General features: G+C 43.5%; 1 protein-coding gene and 1 long non-coding RNA gene across 2 annotated transcripts in view; one reads left to right on the plus strand and one right to left on the minus strand.

Moving 5' to 3' along the window:
• Window positions 1-14,079, plus strand: part of G2E3 (G2/M-phase specific E3 ubiquitin protein ligase) — a 56,847-nt gene that overhangs the window by 32,085 nt on the left and 10,683 nt on the right. Inside the window, exons 9-12 of the mRNA XM_084631463.1 lie at window positions 205-321; window positions 3,289-3,413; window positions 5,139-5,271; window positions 8,802-8,933. Of these exons, the coding sequence (XP_084487589.1) occupies window positions 205-321; window positions 3,289-3,413; window positions 5,139-5,271; window positions 8,802-8,933 (507 nt within the window). The remainder of the gene's footprint in view (window positions 1-204; window positions 322-3,288; window positions 3,414-5,138; window positions 5,272-8,801; window positions 8,934-14,079) is intronic.
• On the minus strand, window positions 8,795-11,513 carry LOC311522303. The gene is made up of 3 exons (XR_014712094.1): window positions 10,822-11,513; window positions 9,217-10,098; window positions 8,795-8,916 (listed from the first exon to the last, which is right to left on the minus strand). It is a non-coding gene; the product is annotated as an uncharacterized lncRNA (long non-coding RNA).

Here is a 14,079-nt window from a genome sequence, read left to right on the forward strand (position 1 = left end):
GTCCTTTCTCTCCTGTTATCTTATTGTTATTACACTGCTAAATGGTTGCATTATCTCAAATTATGCCATTATTATCAATCATATTTACATGCTCTGGGAGCTCCAATTTTAATGCGTGGCAAAGGAAAATAAAGTTATTTCAGTACATAAAGCTAAAATTATAGCACTAAAATGTTTTTTAATCCATGTCTGCAATATTTACAGAGATGCATCCTGGGAACTCGAGGAGAATGCGTATCAAGATCTTCTGCAGCGTTACCAACACTGTGACGCTAGAAGATGTCTGTGCAGGAATGGGAGAGACTATAGTAAACCTGATAGGTATTAATATACACACAGAGATTTTGAAGACCAATATGTTTAAAATAATGGGATGGGTATGGTATGTTACAGGCATCTGTCGCAGATAGAATGTTGAAGAGGTTTTTAAAAAGTAAATAATGAAAGCTACGGCAGTTTCAAATAATTTATCGCAAGCTGGACATATTTATCTTATCAATATTTTACAACATGCATCTTATTTTGAAAAGTGATTGACCAATAAGACTTAGTGTACCCAGAGTATAAGAGCCAAGAGAGTTAGACAACAGGATTTATCTTCCATATTCTATCTCTTCTCCAACACAAATAAAGCAGCAAAAGAAGTAATACCATCATCAGCATCCTTTAAAAATCAAAGAGAGGTAGCAAACTACTAAGACAAATTATTTTTTATTTATGCTTAGCTGCTAAAATATCAAGTGTATTAGAATATCTAAAATAGGTATCTTTGAAAGTACCTGGCTAAAGTATTGGACATATCGCAAAATTGACTAGTTCCAGTTGATCCAGCTATCTGATTAGAAAGTTTATGAGAAACACCCAGGTGCTGGGATTTTTAGTTAATAGGGGGAACCTATGCTTCTTACTGTCCTTTGACTCCTTCCTCTCACTTTACAAGTATACTCTGAACTTTCCCAAAACCTTACTTTGATCTCATTTCCTTCCTTCCCTTCACCTCTAAACTCATTGAATAGTCATTTACAATGGCTGTTATTAATCCTCCTCCAATTTCCAAACAAGCTTCAATCCTCTCCAGTCTACTGAAACCAATCACAATAGGATCTCTAATGACCTCTTCCAGCTCAGATCTCAGGCTCTTCATTTTGTCCATCCTCCTTGACCTGCCTGATCTTTTCAGCACTGTTGATCATCTTCCTTCTTGACATCTTTTCTTCCACAGGGTTTGCAAAATACTCTCCTCTCCTAGTTTTCTTCCTACCTCTCTGACCATTTTTTCAATATCTATTTCAATGGGTTTTCCTTCTCCTTTCCCTCTGGATATCCCCAGGAATTTGTCCTCTTCTTTATTCTCTTTGCTTTACACTTTTCACTTTTATCTTCTCTTTGATGTCTCATCTTCAGTTCTAATTTAACATCCCTAAAATTGAACTCCATATCTTCCCTCCCAAGTCCTCTCCAATTCACTTTGTCTCCATCACTGTCAACAATATCCAAGCTTCTGGTCACCACCTTCAAATTCCTGCACTGTTTTTCATCACCAGCCGCATCCCTTCTGCTTTGCCTTATTTTGTCACCTTGTTGGCTTCTTTCATAAATGTCTCAGTATTCTCTTCCACAGTTCCCATCAGTGTGGAGCTTTCTGAGCTCATCAACAAGGCCCCTAACCTCTCCATGTATAAGTCCCTCTTGAAAACCATTTCTGTTGTACTGCCTATCGGAAATCTTGCTGGCTTAAATTGACAAGATTATAAAGTTTTGGCCAAACACCATGATGGCCCATTCTAATTATGTGTACACTGCCTCATAATTGTCTTAGTTTGTGAGCTCCGTTGAGCAGGGATCATGCCTTTTTGCTTTCTGTATGGGAAGCACCTAGTACATTGTGGGCGCTACTGCAAGCAAATATATAATATAAAGATCTAGGCAAATACTTTAATAAAAAAAAAAGTTTAAATGTCTCTTACAGAACAGTCCCAGCTTTTGGAAAGTTGTTAGGTTATCAAATACTGTATCATACAAAATGCTATTTGGAAAAAACAGCCAGGGGACTTTGAAAAAGTTGGGCTGTGGATCCCACAAAGTAGTGAAGGGGAAAGTAACTGGCTGTGCAAATGTGTTGGCTTAAAAAGGGTACACTAACTGCTCCATAGCCTCTTTAAAACTGGATATTCTTCAAAACTGACTAGCATTCTAATCATTGCATTCAGATTTAGGCCTGGTCTACACTACACAGTTAGGTCAATGTAAGCTGCCTTACATCAACCTAATTATGTTAGTGTCTACACTACAGCCTTGTCCTGCTAGTGTAAGTGCCCTACTACACTGATATAATAACTCCACCTCCATGAGAGGCATAGGGCTTATGACAGTGTAGTTAGGGCTACACATATGTGTAGATACTGTGTTACTTGCATCCGCTGTGTTGCTTATGTCAGCTGTTAGCTGTGAAATTGACAAGAAAGCCGGGCAGCTAGAGCCCAGGTGCCCCTGGAGAGCGGGACCCCACTCCAGGCAGGGAGCTGTGTGCGGCTAGATCCTGCTCTCTGCAGGGAGCTGGGGTGAGAAGTCCACGTGGCTGGATCCCACTCTCGGCTCGCAGCCAGGGCAAGAAGCCCGGGCAGCTGGACCCCACTCCTGGTGGGGAATGGGAAGGTGAGAAGCCCTGGGAGGCTCCTTCCCAACCCCTCACCAGGGAATGTTGGCTGTCTTGTCAATTTACAAGGCTTCCTGGTGCAGGATGGGGGCCAAGAAGGCAGGGCAGCTGAACCTCGCTTCCTGGGGGCAAGAAGCCCTGGGCAGCTCTGTCCTCCTGCCCACCAGTGGGGAACGTGGAGACAAGAAGACCTGCGCGGCTTCCCCCTCTCCCAGTGGTTAACGGGGAGACGGAGGGGGAGCACAGTCCACCAGGATTCTGTGGGGCAGCTGGGCTCCTGGCAGGGAGCTGCCAGCAGAGCCGGGAGCCTCGGCTTACAGCTCCCCACACTGCCCCTCTTAGGTCAGTGGAAGTGCTCCTGTGATGGCTGTAAGATGACCTAATATAGGTTAACTTGAGTTTTTAGTGTAGACATACCCTTAGTGTGAATTGGGAGTGCACCCTCTTTGAAAGAGGATACTGTGCAACCCAAGGGGCTAACTATATATAATTTAACTAGAGTTTGGTAAATAATAAGGGATTTGTGGCTATCCTATAAGGGTAGGTGGATTGGATTTACAGCCCAACAGCCTTTGTTTTGACTTCTGTCGTTTCCTCTGTTAATTCTAAGTACAGTGTGTTTTTTCTTTTAGTAAATGGGAAATCAAATGCTGTCAGTGTTGTGGTTCCCGTGGAACTCATTTGGCCTGTTCCCCAATACAGTCATGGGAGGAAAACTGGGAATGTCTAGAATGCAGAAGTATCTTCGCTAAGTCAGGTAATATTATGAAATGCTGGGACATAGTTTGATGTTTGGGTTTTTTTAGGGCTGTCAAGCAATTAAAAAAATTAGTCTCGATTAATCGCACTGTTAAACAATAGAATACCATTTATTTAAATATTTTTGGGTGTTTTCTACATTTTCAAATGTATTGATTTCAATTACAGCACAGAATACAAAGTGTACAGTGCTCACTTTATATTTATTTTTTATTACAAATATTTGCACAGTAAAAACCAAAAGAAATAGTATATTTCAATTCACCTAATACAAGTACTGTAATACAATCTCTTTATCATGAAAGTTGAACTTACAAATGTAGAATTATGTACAAAAAATAACTGCATTCAAAAATAAAACAATGTAAAACTTTAGAACCTATAAGTCTACTCAGTCCTACTTCAGCCAATCACTCAGACAAACAAGTTTGGTTACAATTTGCAGGGAATAATGCTGCCCACATCTTGTTTACAAAGTCAACTGAAAGTGAGAACAGGCGTTTGCAAGGCATTATTGTAGCTGGCGTCACAAGATATTTACATGCCAGATGCACTAAAGATTCATATGTCTCTTCATGCTTCAACCACTATTCCAGAAAACATGTGTCCATGCTGATGATGGGTTCTGCTCAATAATGATCCAAAGCAGAGCGGACTGATGCTTATTTGTTCATGATGTTCATTTTCATCATCTGAGTCAAAGGCCACCAGCAGAAGATTGATTTTCTTTTTTGGTGGTTCAGGTTCTGAAGTTTCCACATCGGAGTGTTGCTCTTTTAAGACATCTGAAAGCATTCTCCACACCTCATCCCTCTCAGATTTTGGAAGGTACTTCAGATTCTTAACTCTTGAGTCGAGTGCTGTATCTACCCTTAGAAATCTCACATTGGTACCCTCTTTGCGTTTTGTCAAATCTGCAGTGAAAGTGTTCTTAAAACGAACCTGTAGTGGGTCATCATCCGAGACTGCTTTAATGGCAGAATGTGAGTAAAACAGAACAGGAGACATACAATTCTCCCCCAAGGAGTTCAGTCACAAATTTAATTAACGTGTTATTTTTTTAACGAGCCTCATCAGTATGGAAGCATGACCTCTGGAATGGTGGCCAAAGCATGACGGGGCATATGAATGTTTTGCATATCTGGCAACACCAGCTACAAAAGTGCCATGTGAACGCCTGTTCTCACTTTCAGGTGACATTGTAAATAAGAAGCAGTTACCAGTATCTCCTGTAAATGTAAACAAACTTGTTTGTCTTAGCAATTGGCTGAAGAAGAAGTAGGACTGAATGGAGTTTTAGGCTCTAAAGTTTTACATTGTTTTGTTTTTGAGTGCAGTTAGGTAAAAAAAATCAACATTTGTAGGTTAAACTTTCACAATAAAGAGATTGCACTACAGTACTTGTATGAGGTGAATTGAAAAATATTTTTCTTTATCATTTTTACAGTGCAAATATTTGTAATAAAATATAATATAAAGTGAGCACTGTAAACTTTGTATTCTGTAATAGAAATCAGTATATTTGAAAATGTAGAAAAACATCCAAAAGTATTTAATAAATTTCAGTTAGTGTTCTGTTGTTTTTAATCGCAGTTAAATTTTTTGAGTTAATCATGTGAGTTAATAGCAATTAATCAACAGGCCTCGTGTTTTTTATGTTTGTTTTGGGTTAACTTGACACCAGTATATTTTTCAGAAGAATAATCAGGTTTTAATTGTACAGGGAATTACCAAAATCAGAAAAAACGCTCGTTGGCTACCTCAGAAAAAATAGACGTTACTGGTCATTTGTTGGAAGAGCCCTCTCCCAAGTGTCCCAGACAGTCACCTGGATCCCAGCATGGCTTTCTTCTCAGGTGTGTAATTTTGCATGGGATGGAAGCAACTGCTTGAAAAAAATACAGAAGAAATTATTATATGAAATAGAAGAAAATATTTGTTTTATGAAATTTAGATGTGAGAACACCACACTTATTTTCATCCTACGTCAAATACTTCATTTACTGAATTGCAGAACTAGGCTCCCAGGCATCCATATTTATGAGTGAAGTAGTCACTTGTGGTACATGTTTCGTGAGTTGGGCATAAACTTCTAGTTTTAACTCACTAACCAGAGACTGATATGCAAACCAGTCTATTGAATTAATAATCCTTCAGTTGAGCACTATATTAAGTGCCCTTACAAAAGCTATATTAAAAGAAACTTGAATATTTAAAGTTAGGCCATTTTTAGCTTAATTTTAATGCTGCAGTGGAAAATTAGCTTTTAAAATGTATACCAAATTTCTTTTCTCTAGTAATAAAGTATATCTTAACTGCAGTTTTAATATTTTGTAGTTCAGTTTTGAAATTAAAACAAATGCAGCTGATAAGGTTCTCATAGCAATTGAAATATTAATTTATAAGGGCTTGCAGTTCAAAAATATGAGCCTGCCTTTATTACTCTTGTATTTATAAAGTTCTTTCATTTGCTTTTGAGGCAATTCCAAGAATTTCTTGCCTGCAGTATCTCATGATACTTTGTCTGCTTGTCATCTAAACAGTTAATGAAAACATTCATAAATATCAGAAAGATGGGCTGGAGGACTAATTATTTTTCTTTGAGTATGTGTCCGTGTGAAAAGCCTGTCTCTGTTTTTGGGGATCACTTTGCCCCTTTCCACCAGGCGTGGTTACTATCACAACAGACAAGTGGGTGTTGGGTGTCATCTCCCACAGTTGCTATGCTCATTTCCACACACAAACTACTTTCCCATTCCTCTTCAGGGACCCTTCTCCTGTGAGGCCATTACAAAAAGAAGGGTCTTTTTGTTTTGTCTGGGAGCTATAGAGGAGATACCTCAAGAGCACAGGGGAGAGGCTTCTACTCCCAATATTTCCGTATCCCAAAGAAGAAAGGGAAGAGGGGGGTATCTTTATCCTACCCTAGACCTGAAGAGACTGAACAAATACATATGCCATCTGAGTAACGCGTGCTTCAACCATCTCCATCCTCATGATGGGTTCATGGCTCTTGATTTAGATATCCTCTTGGCCTACAGGAAGTACTTGAGATTCATGGTGAGGAGGGAGGAGCAAATAACTCTCAGTATAAGGTACCGACATTCAGATTCTTCACAGCACTAAGAATCTTCACAAAGTGTCTAGTGATGTGCCTGAGAAGACTGTTTTCTCGGTGCTCTTCCTAGTATGAAAATGAGTGAGCTCCAAGTATTTATGGCTGACCTTTCTTCCTTTCATAACATTTCATAGGACAAAGTGGTGGTGAAACCTTACTCCAAGTGCATCCCAAGGTGGTTTCAGATTTCCATCTGAACCAACCTATTCCCAAAGCCCAATGCTACATCAGGGGGAATTTACCTATGCGGGGTATCTCCAAAGCCTTATTTTACTCACTGACAGAACCAAACTGTTCAGGCATCTCCCTGGTTGTTTCTGGCTGTACCCAGCCATTCCAAAGGCCAGGCCATCTCATCACAAAGAATATCTAAGTGGATAATACAGTGTATCTTGCTGTGTTACCAGTTGGGTGATGTACCTCTTCCACTGAACAAGAATGCTTACTACACAAGAACTCAAGTGTCATTCTCTGCCAGCTTCAGAAATGAGCCAGTTTTTGAGATTCACAAGGCACCCGTTACATTTTGTGAAGCAGCGTACACTTGATTTAGCTGTCAGGGCAGATGCCATGTTTATTAGAGCAGTACTACAATTTGTTTGACTGATGCAGCTGATATGTCTCATCCCACCATCCAGAGGGGTTACTGCTTGCCAGTTACCTACCGTAGGATCCACACTGACATTTACTCGAAGAAGGGAGAATGGTTACATACCCTACAGTAATTATGGGGGGGTTTTCAGATGTTGTCGTCAATGTGGGCTCTCACAACCTGCACTCTATCCCCAGTTTATGAGTCACACCTAATGTGGGCTTTGAATCGTGAGGGAACTGAGGGAGGATCACAGTTGCTCTGCCCTTTATGCCCTAACAAGTCCAGGAGCATGATAAGGCACAGGGTGCATGCACTGCCCAAAGAAACACCACTATTTTAAAAAGAAAAGGAGTACTAGTGGCACCTTAGAGACTAACCAATTTATTTGAGCATGAGCTTTCGTGAGCTACAGCTCACTTCATCAGATGCAATCAGTGGAAAATACCTGTCACTATTTTAAAGAATCTGATACTGCACACTTGAGGTGCATGTGCACCTACAGTGGGACCCAAACTGATATCTCAAAGAACCCGAGTTACTGTAAGATAAGTAACCGTTGTTTATCATGGTGTGGTAACACACCTACTGTAGTTAAGGTTAAGTTACATTTTTGAAGGCTCCTGTGGGACTACTGCCCTCATTCCATATGTACTAATCAGCTGGCATTCCTTCCCTTGGTTTCCGCAATACAAGAACACACATGTATGTGGCGGGAGATGGCAGTGCGATTTATCACCTCTGAACTGCAGACTCTGGAAAGTTAAAGTTTCAGTGCTAAGGGCTCAAATGCCAGGAAACTTTACTTTTTTATTTTATTTTATTTTATTTTTCTTTTGAGGGTACATGCAAGTTTAACTGTCCCTCTGGGGCATATAAGAGATCAAATAACTGATGACTGTTGTGCACAGAAATTGTACATGCAGCATTCCTCTTTCTTTCCTAGTTCTTGAGTGCTTAATTTTGCAACCTTAACATTGCTTTAATTTTTTTTGCATGTAAATATAGGAATTTTGCCATCTTTGGAGCTAAACAAAATCAGAATATGTGTAACTCTAGAAGACTTAACAGGAACTTACAACATTACTTAGTAATTAAAAGGCGAGATAAAAATTGCAGCAAGTTATTTCGGTAGTGTGTGTTGAGCTGGTGCCAACTAATACCAGCGCTGGATCATACAATGCAGTCTACCTATGGGAGTAACATAACTTCATTTTTTATCATTACTTAATGGATCTCAAGGATTCTCAAATTTCAGTGTGTCCTATCTGGGATATAACACTGTAGAAAACCATAGAACAATTATGCACTGAAAAAATGGAAGTTACAATATTTCCAAAGACAGAATTTATTCCATTTCTAGTACTGAATGGTGGTGGTAATGTCAGCATTTCTATGGTTCAGAAACTATTAGATTATATAAAATAGAGTTGGGTCTGAGGAATGCAAGGTAAATTATTGATGACAAAATTTACTTCAGTGTCTTCTAGTCGTTGGGGCAATCAATTATATGTTGAAAATTGTGGTAAAGAAACAGATTGAGTCCATGGCTTTATAGTAATGTAGGGTTCATTAAATCACATTTGAGATAAACAGATCTACTGTTACTTTCAAATGAATGTTTACATAAAGTTCAGAATGAGAAATTAATTTTGTAATAGCTTTTCCCCTTCCAGGTCACCAAAGATGTTGTGCCAGAATAGCTTGACTCCTTGTACATTATTAGACCTTCCAGCATCTAATAAAATGGTTATGTCCATATCCCCGCTGATCAATTCTTCATCAAGGAATCTGTCAGTAAGAAGAATGTAAGTTAATATTTCTTTCATATCGAACAAGGCTCTCTAGATCGGGGTAGTCAATTATTTTTTTATCAAGGCTCAAATTTCTTGGTCAAGATCCAGACTCCAGAGAAATGTATTTCACACTGCAATAATAGTGATAATAAGTAAATGAAAAGTGTTCTGTTTAAAAGCATCTGGCAGTCCGGGTCTACTCTAGATTGTATAAAATGAAATGTATTTCCTCCAGGATGGATATGGATATATATCCATATCTATCTATATAGAAAGTGCAAAATAGAATGCTTACCCTAAGAACTTGCTGAAAATCCTGATTTATGAAGTTCTTCGATTCCATTCTAGGTGTGTGCGTGCCCACATTCACAGTCGTCAGAGACTTTTGCATTAGCAGTATCCATAGGGCTGGCTGTGGCACCCTCTGGAGTGCCACACTCATGCTGCGATATATCAGGCACCGCTAGCCCTACACCCTCTCCGTTCCTTCTTACCGCCCGGGACGGTTCGTTGTAGCGTCTGGTCTCGCTTAGCAAGAGCATTAGCGGTTCTTCACTGTTCAGGTCGTTCTCCCTTTGTTATTTAGTCAGTGATTAGTGAGCCGTTAAGTGTTTTAGTAGTAGTTTAGTAGTTAGAGCCTGGGCTGGGACTTTGTCCTGGAGCGGGCATGCCGTGCTCCCCAGGCTTCAAGACACGTTCTGAGTGCAGCTGGCCAATGCTCATCAGCAACCCACACGAGAGATGTCTGAAGTGCCTGGGGGAGTCCCATAGAAAAGACAAGTGGCAGATCTGCAAAATCTTTCACCCCCAAACTCAAAAAGAGCAGGACATTTGATTAAGGGTCCTCGTCATGGAGGCTACTCTGCGCCCGGCATCGGAGCCCTCACACTCAGACTCCATGTCTGGTACTTCGGCATTGGTACACAGTGCACCACTGGTACCGGCTTCTGCCCCGCACCATTCCCCCTTGCCAGTACCGAAGAAGCAGTTCATCGCAGGCACCGCATAAGGTTGGGAAGAGGACCTCAGTTAGGCCTTGTGCCAGCAACAGAGGCTCTCAGGGGTATCTCTGATCAGACCCCTTAGCCCAGCCGGGGTCTACATACTCCTCAGCAGGCCAGAAAGCCATTCCTCCTCCACCGTCATCAAGGTCTTGGGGTACCCCTCGATCCGACTCCTACAAAAAGAAGGACAAAGATGTGTTTTAAGCGACTCCACCAGTCGTTGTCTCCTCCACCTGCCGAGCCTGGTCCTTCCAGGGACAAAGGCAGCCAAAAGCAGTCATTTTGAGGGTGCTCACGAGGACAATGCCCTAGTCACTGTACCAGATTCGTTCCCCATTTTCCTCAACCCCCTCCGCCCTTTCCAGTTGGCCTGGTCCCATATCACTTTGGACCGCTCGGTGCTCAACACTATCTTGTTGGGCTATACCCTGCAGTTTGTAGCCAACCAACCCTTCCATCCCCCTTCCCCATCCCTCTTCAGGGACCCTTCTCACGAGCAGCTCCTCATTCGTGAGGTCGAAAACCTTCTGTGCCTAGGGGAAGTGGAAGAGGTTCTGCAAGGCGTGGAAGGAAGAGGATTTTACTCCCGCTACTTCCTCATTTTGAAGGCAAAAGGGGGCCTCGGACCTATTCTAGACCTGTGTCTCCTCAACATCTCTCTCAAAATGTTGAAGTTTCTTATGGTCTCCTTGGCCTCCATCCTCTCATCTCTGGATACAGGACACTTGTACGCCACCCTCGATTTAAAGGACGCATATTTCCATATATTCCCGGGGCACTGGTGTTTCCTCCGTTTCACCTTGGGCCAGCACAATTTCCAGTTCATGGCGATGCCCTTTGGTTTCTCGTCAGCTCCGAGAGTGTTCACCAAGTGTATAGCACCATTGACCACTTACCTGTGACGTCTGGGGGGGTCCAAATCTACCCAAACATCAACAACTGGTTGATAAGGGGCCAGTCCTCGGATCAAGTGCGGAGGCATCTCGCTCTGGTCTATTCCACCTGTTGCGACTTGGGCCTAATTTTCAACAACAAAAAGTCAACCCTCACTCCAGTGCAATGCATAAAATTGGGGCAGTACCCGATTCCACTCAGGCCAAAGCCTTCTTTCCCGAGATTCGGTTCTGAGCCATGGTGGACCTCATCTCGTCTCTGCGTGCCCATCCATTCACCACCACCCACATGTGCCTGAGACTGCTGGGTCACTTGGCAGCATGCATTTACATGGTTCAGCATGCGCGACTCTGCCTTAGGTCCCTACAGGTGTGGCTGGTTTTGTTCTATGTACCCAATCGGCACAGTATGGACCGGGTGCTCAGGATTCCAGATAGTGTGTTGTCGTCCCTTACCTTGTGGCAAGATCCCGCGTCGGTGTTGGAGGGAGTCCCAATTCACAGCCCCAGTCTTGTCGGTGACGGTCATCTCTCACGCTTTGGGGAGCCCACCTGGGTGATCTCAGTATTCAGGGCCAGTGGTCCATTCTCAGTTGGGCCTGCACATCGACGTCAGGGAACTCGACGGTTCGCCTAGCCTGGCAAGCTTTTCGAACTCACATACAAGGCTGGGCGGTTCAGGTCCTAACGGACAACAACACAGCCATGATCTTCTATATCAACAGACGGGGTGCCAGGTCATCTGCCCTCTGCCAGGAAGCGCTTCGGCTCTAGGATTTCTGTCTGCAGCACAACATCCATCTTGTGGCTGCTCACCTCCCAGGGACCAGGAACACTTGGGTGGTCCGCCTCGGCAGGACATTCTCGTCTTGCCACAAGTGGTCCCTTCACCTGGAGGTGGTCAGCTCTATCTTCCACAGGTGGGGAACTCCCCAGATGGACCTATTTGTGTCCAGGCAGAACAGAAAATGCCACATCTGCTGCTCATTCCAGGGCAAGGACAGGGAATCACTGTCAGACGCCTTCCTCATCCTGTGGTTGGGGGCTCTGATGTACTCCTTCCCTCCCGTGCCATTGCTCCAAGTCCTCATGAAGATCAAACAGGACAGGGACGAGGACAGGGACGAGGTCATCCTCATAATGCCGGCGTGGCCACACCACACTGGTTCAGCACCCTGCTGGATCTCTCGGTGGCAATCCTCTTCCGGATGCCTCTCAGGACAGACCTGTTGTCCCAGAATCATGGCAGTCTCCTGCCCCTGCACCGGGTGGCGCTTCATGTGCAAGAATGGCAGTGCTTTTCCGAGGTCCAGTGAGTCCTGCTGGGCAGTAGAAAGCCCTCCACCAGGGCCACCTACCTGGCCAAATGGAAGCGATTCACATGCTGGATGGCGAATAAGGGGGTCTGTCCTGAGCGAGCCCCGTTGCAGCTCATTCTAGACTACCTCTTGCACCTCCAGGTTCCAGGGCTTGTCACTCTCATCCGTCAAAATCCATCTAGCAGCCATCTCAGCCTTCCACCCACCCCTCGAAGGCAGGTCGGTTTTCTCTCAGGATATCACAGCTGGATTCCTTAAGGGCCTGGAGCACCTCTACCTGCATGTCAGGGATCCTGTTCCTCTGTGGGACTTGAATCTGGTCTGCCACGGCTTACAGGTCCCCCCTTCGAGCCTCTGACTTCCTGCTCTCCTTCTCCTCTCCTGGAAGGTGACATTTCTGGTCGCGGTGATGTTGGCCTGCCGGGTATCTGAGATTTGGGCACTCACCTCAGAACCATCTTACATGGTCTTCTACAAGGACAATGTCCAGCTAAGACCACACCTTCCTTCCCAAGGTAGTTTCTCAGTTTCATTTTAGCCAAAACATTTACTTACCGGTCTTTTTTCCAAAGCCGCAAGTCTGAGGAAGAGTGCAGGCTGCATGCCCTGGACGTCCAGAGGGCTCCAGCCTCTATATTAGCCTCTCTAATTCTATATTGACAGGACCAAACCATTCTGTAAGTTGACGCAATTATTTGTCTCTGTGGCCGACAGGCTGAAAAGTCACCCTGTTTCCACTCAGAGAATTTCCTCCTGTATCACAGCCTGTATTCGCTTCTACTATTGTCAAGCAAAGGTATGGCCTCCCAGCAATCATCACTGCCCACTCTACCAGGGTGCAGGCCTCTTCGGCAGTCTTTTTGGCCCAAGTGTCTATTCAGGGCTGCCACCTGGTCATTGGTCCATACCTTCACGTCCCACTATGTGCTTTCCCAGCAGGCCTGGGACGATGCTGGCTTCGGTAGTGCAGTACGGCAAGCTGCCAAGCGGTGAACTCCAAGCCCACCTCCATAGATACTGCTTGTGAGCCACCTAGAATGGAATCAACATGAGCAAGCACTCGAAGAATCAAAAACGTTTACCTACCTTTTGTAACTGTTGTTCTTTGACATGTGTTGCTCACGCCCATTCCATTACCTGCCCTCCTACACCTCTGTTCGAGTTACCAGCAAGAAGGAACTGAGAGGGCATTGGGCTGGCGGCACCTGCTCTATCGCCGCATGAGCGGAGCACTCCAGAGGGCGCCACAGCTAGCCCTACAGATACTGCTAAGGCAAAAGTCTCCGACAACTGCGTACGTGGTTGCACACACACCTAGAATGGAATGGACATGGGCAATACATCTTGAAGAACAACAGTTATAAAAGGTAGGTAACCATTTTTTCCTCTGGGCATTTAGTCAAGTGTTAATAAAAAGGAGGACTTGTGGCACCTTAGAGACTAACAAATTTATTTGAGCATAAGCTTTCATGAGCTATAGCTCACTTCATCAGATGCATTCAGTGGAAAATACAGTGGGGAGATTTATATACACAGAGAACATGAAACAATGCATGTTACCATACACACTGTAATGAGAATGATCAGGTAAGGTGAGCTATGACCAGCAGGAGAGTGGGGGTTTGTAGTGATAATGAAGGTGGGCCATTTCCAGCAGTTGACAAGAATGTCTGAGGAACAGCCGGGGCGGGGGATTTAAACATGGGGAAATAGATCACCTTACCTGATCACACTCGTTACAGTGTGTATGGTAACACCCATTGTTTCATGTTCTCTCTGTATATAAATCTTCCCACTGTATTTTCCACTGAATGCATCTGATGAAGTAAGCTGTAGCTCACGAAAGCTTATGCTCAAATTGTTAGTCTCTAAGGTGCCACAAGTCCTCCTTTTTCTTTTTGCGAATACAGACTAACACGGCTGATACTCTGAAACCTGTCAA

This window comes from Lepidochelys olivacea (genome assembly GCF_965140295.1).
Source record: "Lepidochelys olivacea isolate rLepOli2 genome assembly, chromosome: 6".
Taxonomy (NCBI): domain Eukaryota; kingdom Metazoa; phylum Chordata; order Testudines; family Cheloniidae; genus Lepidochelys; species Lepidochelys olivacea.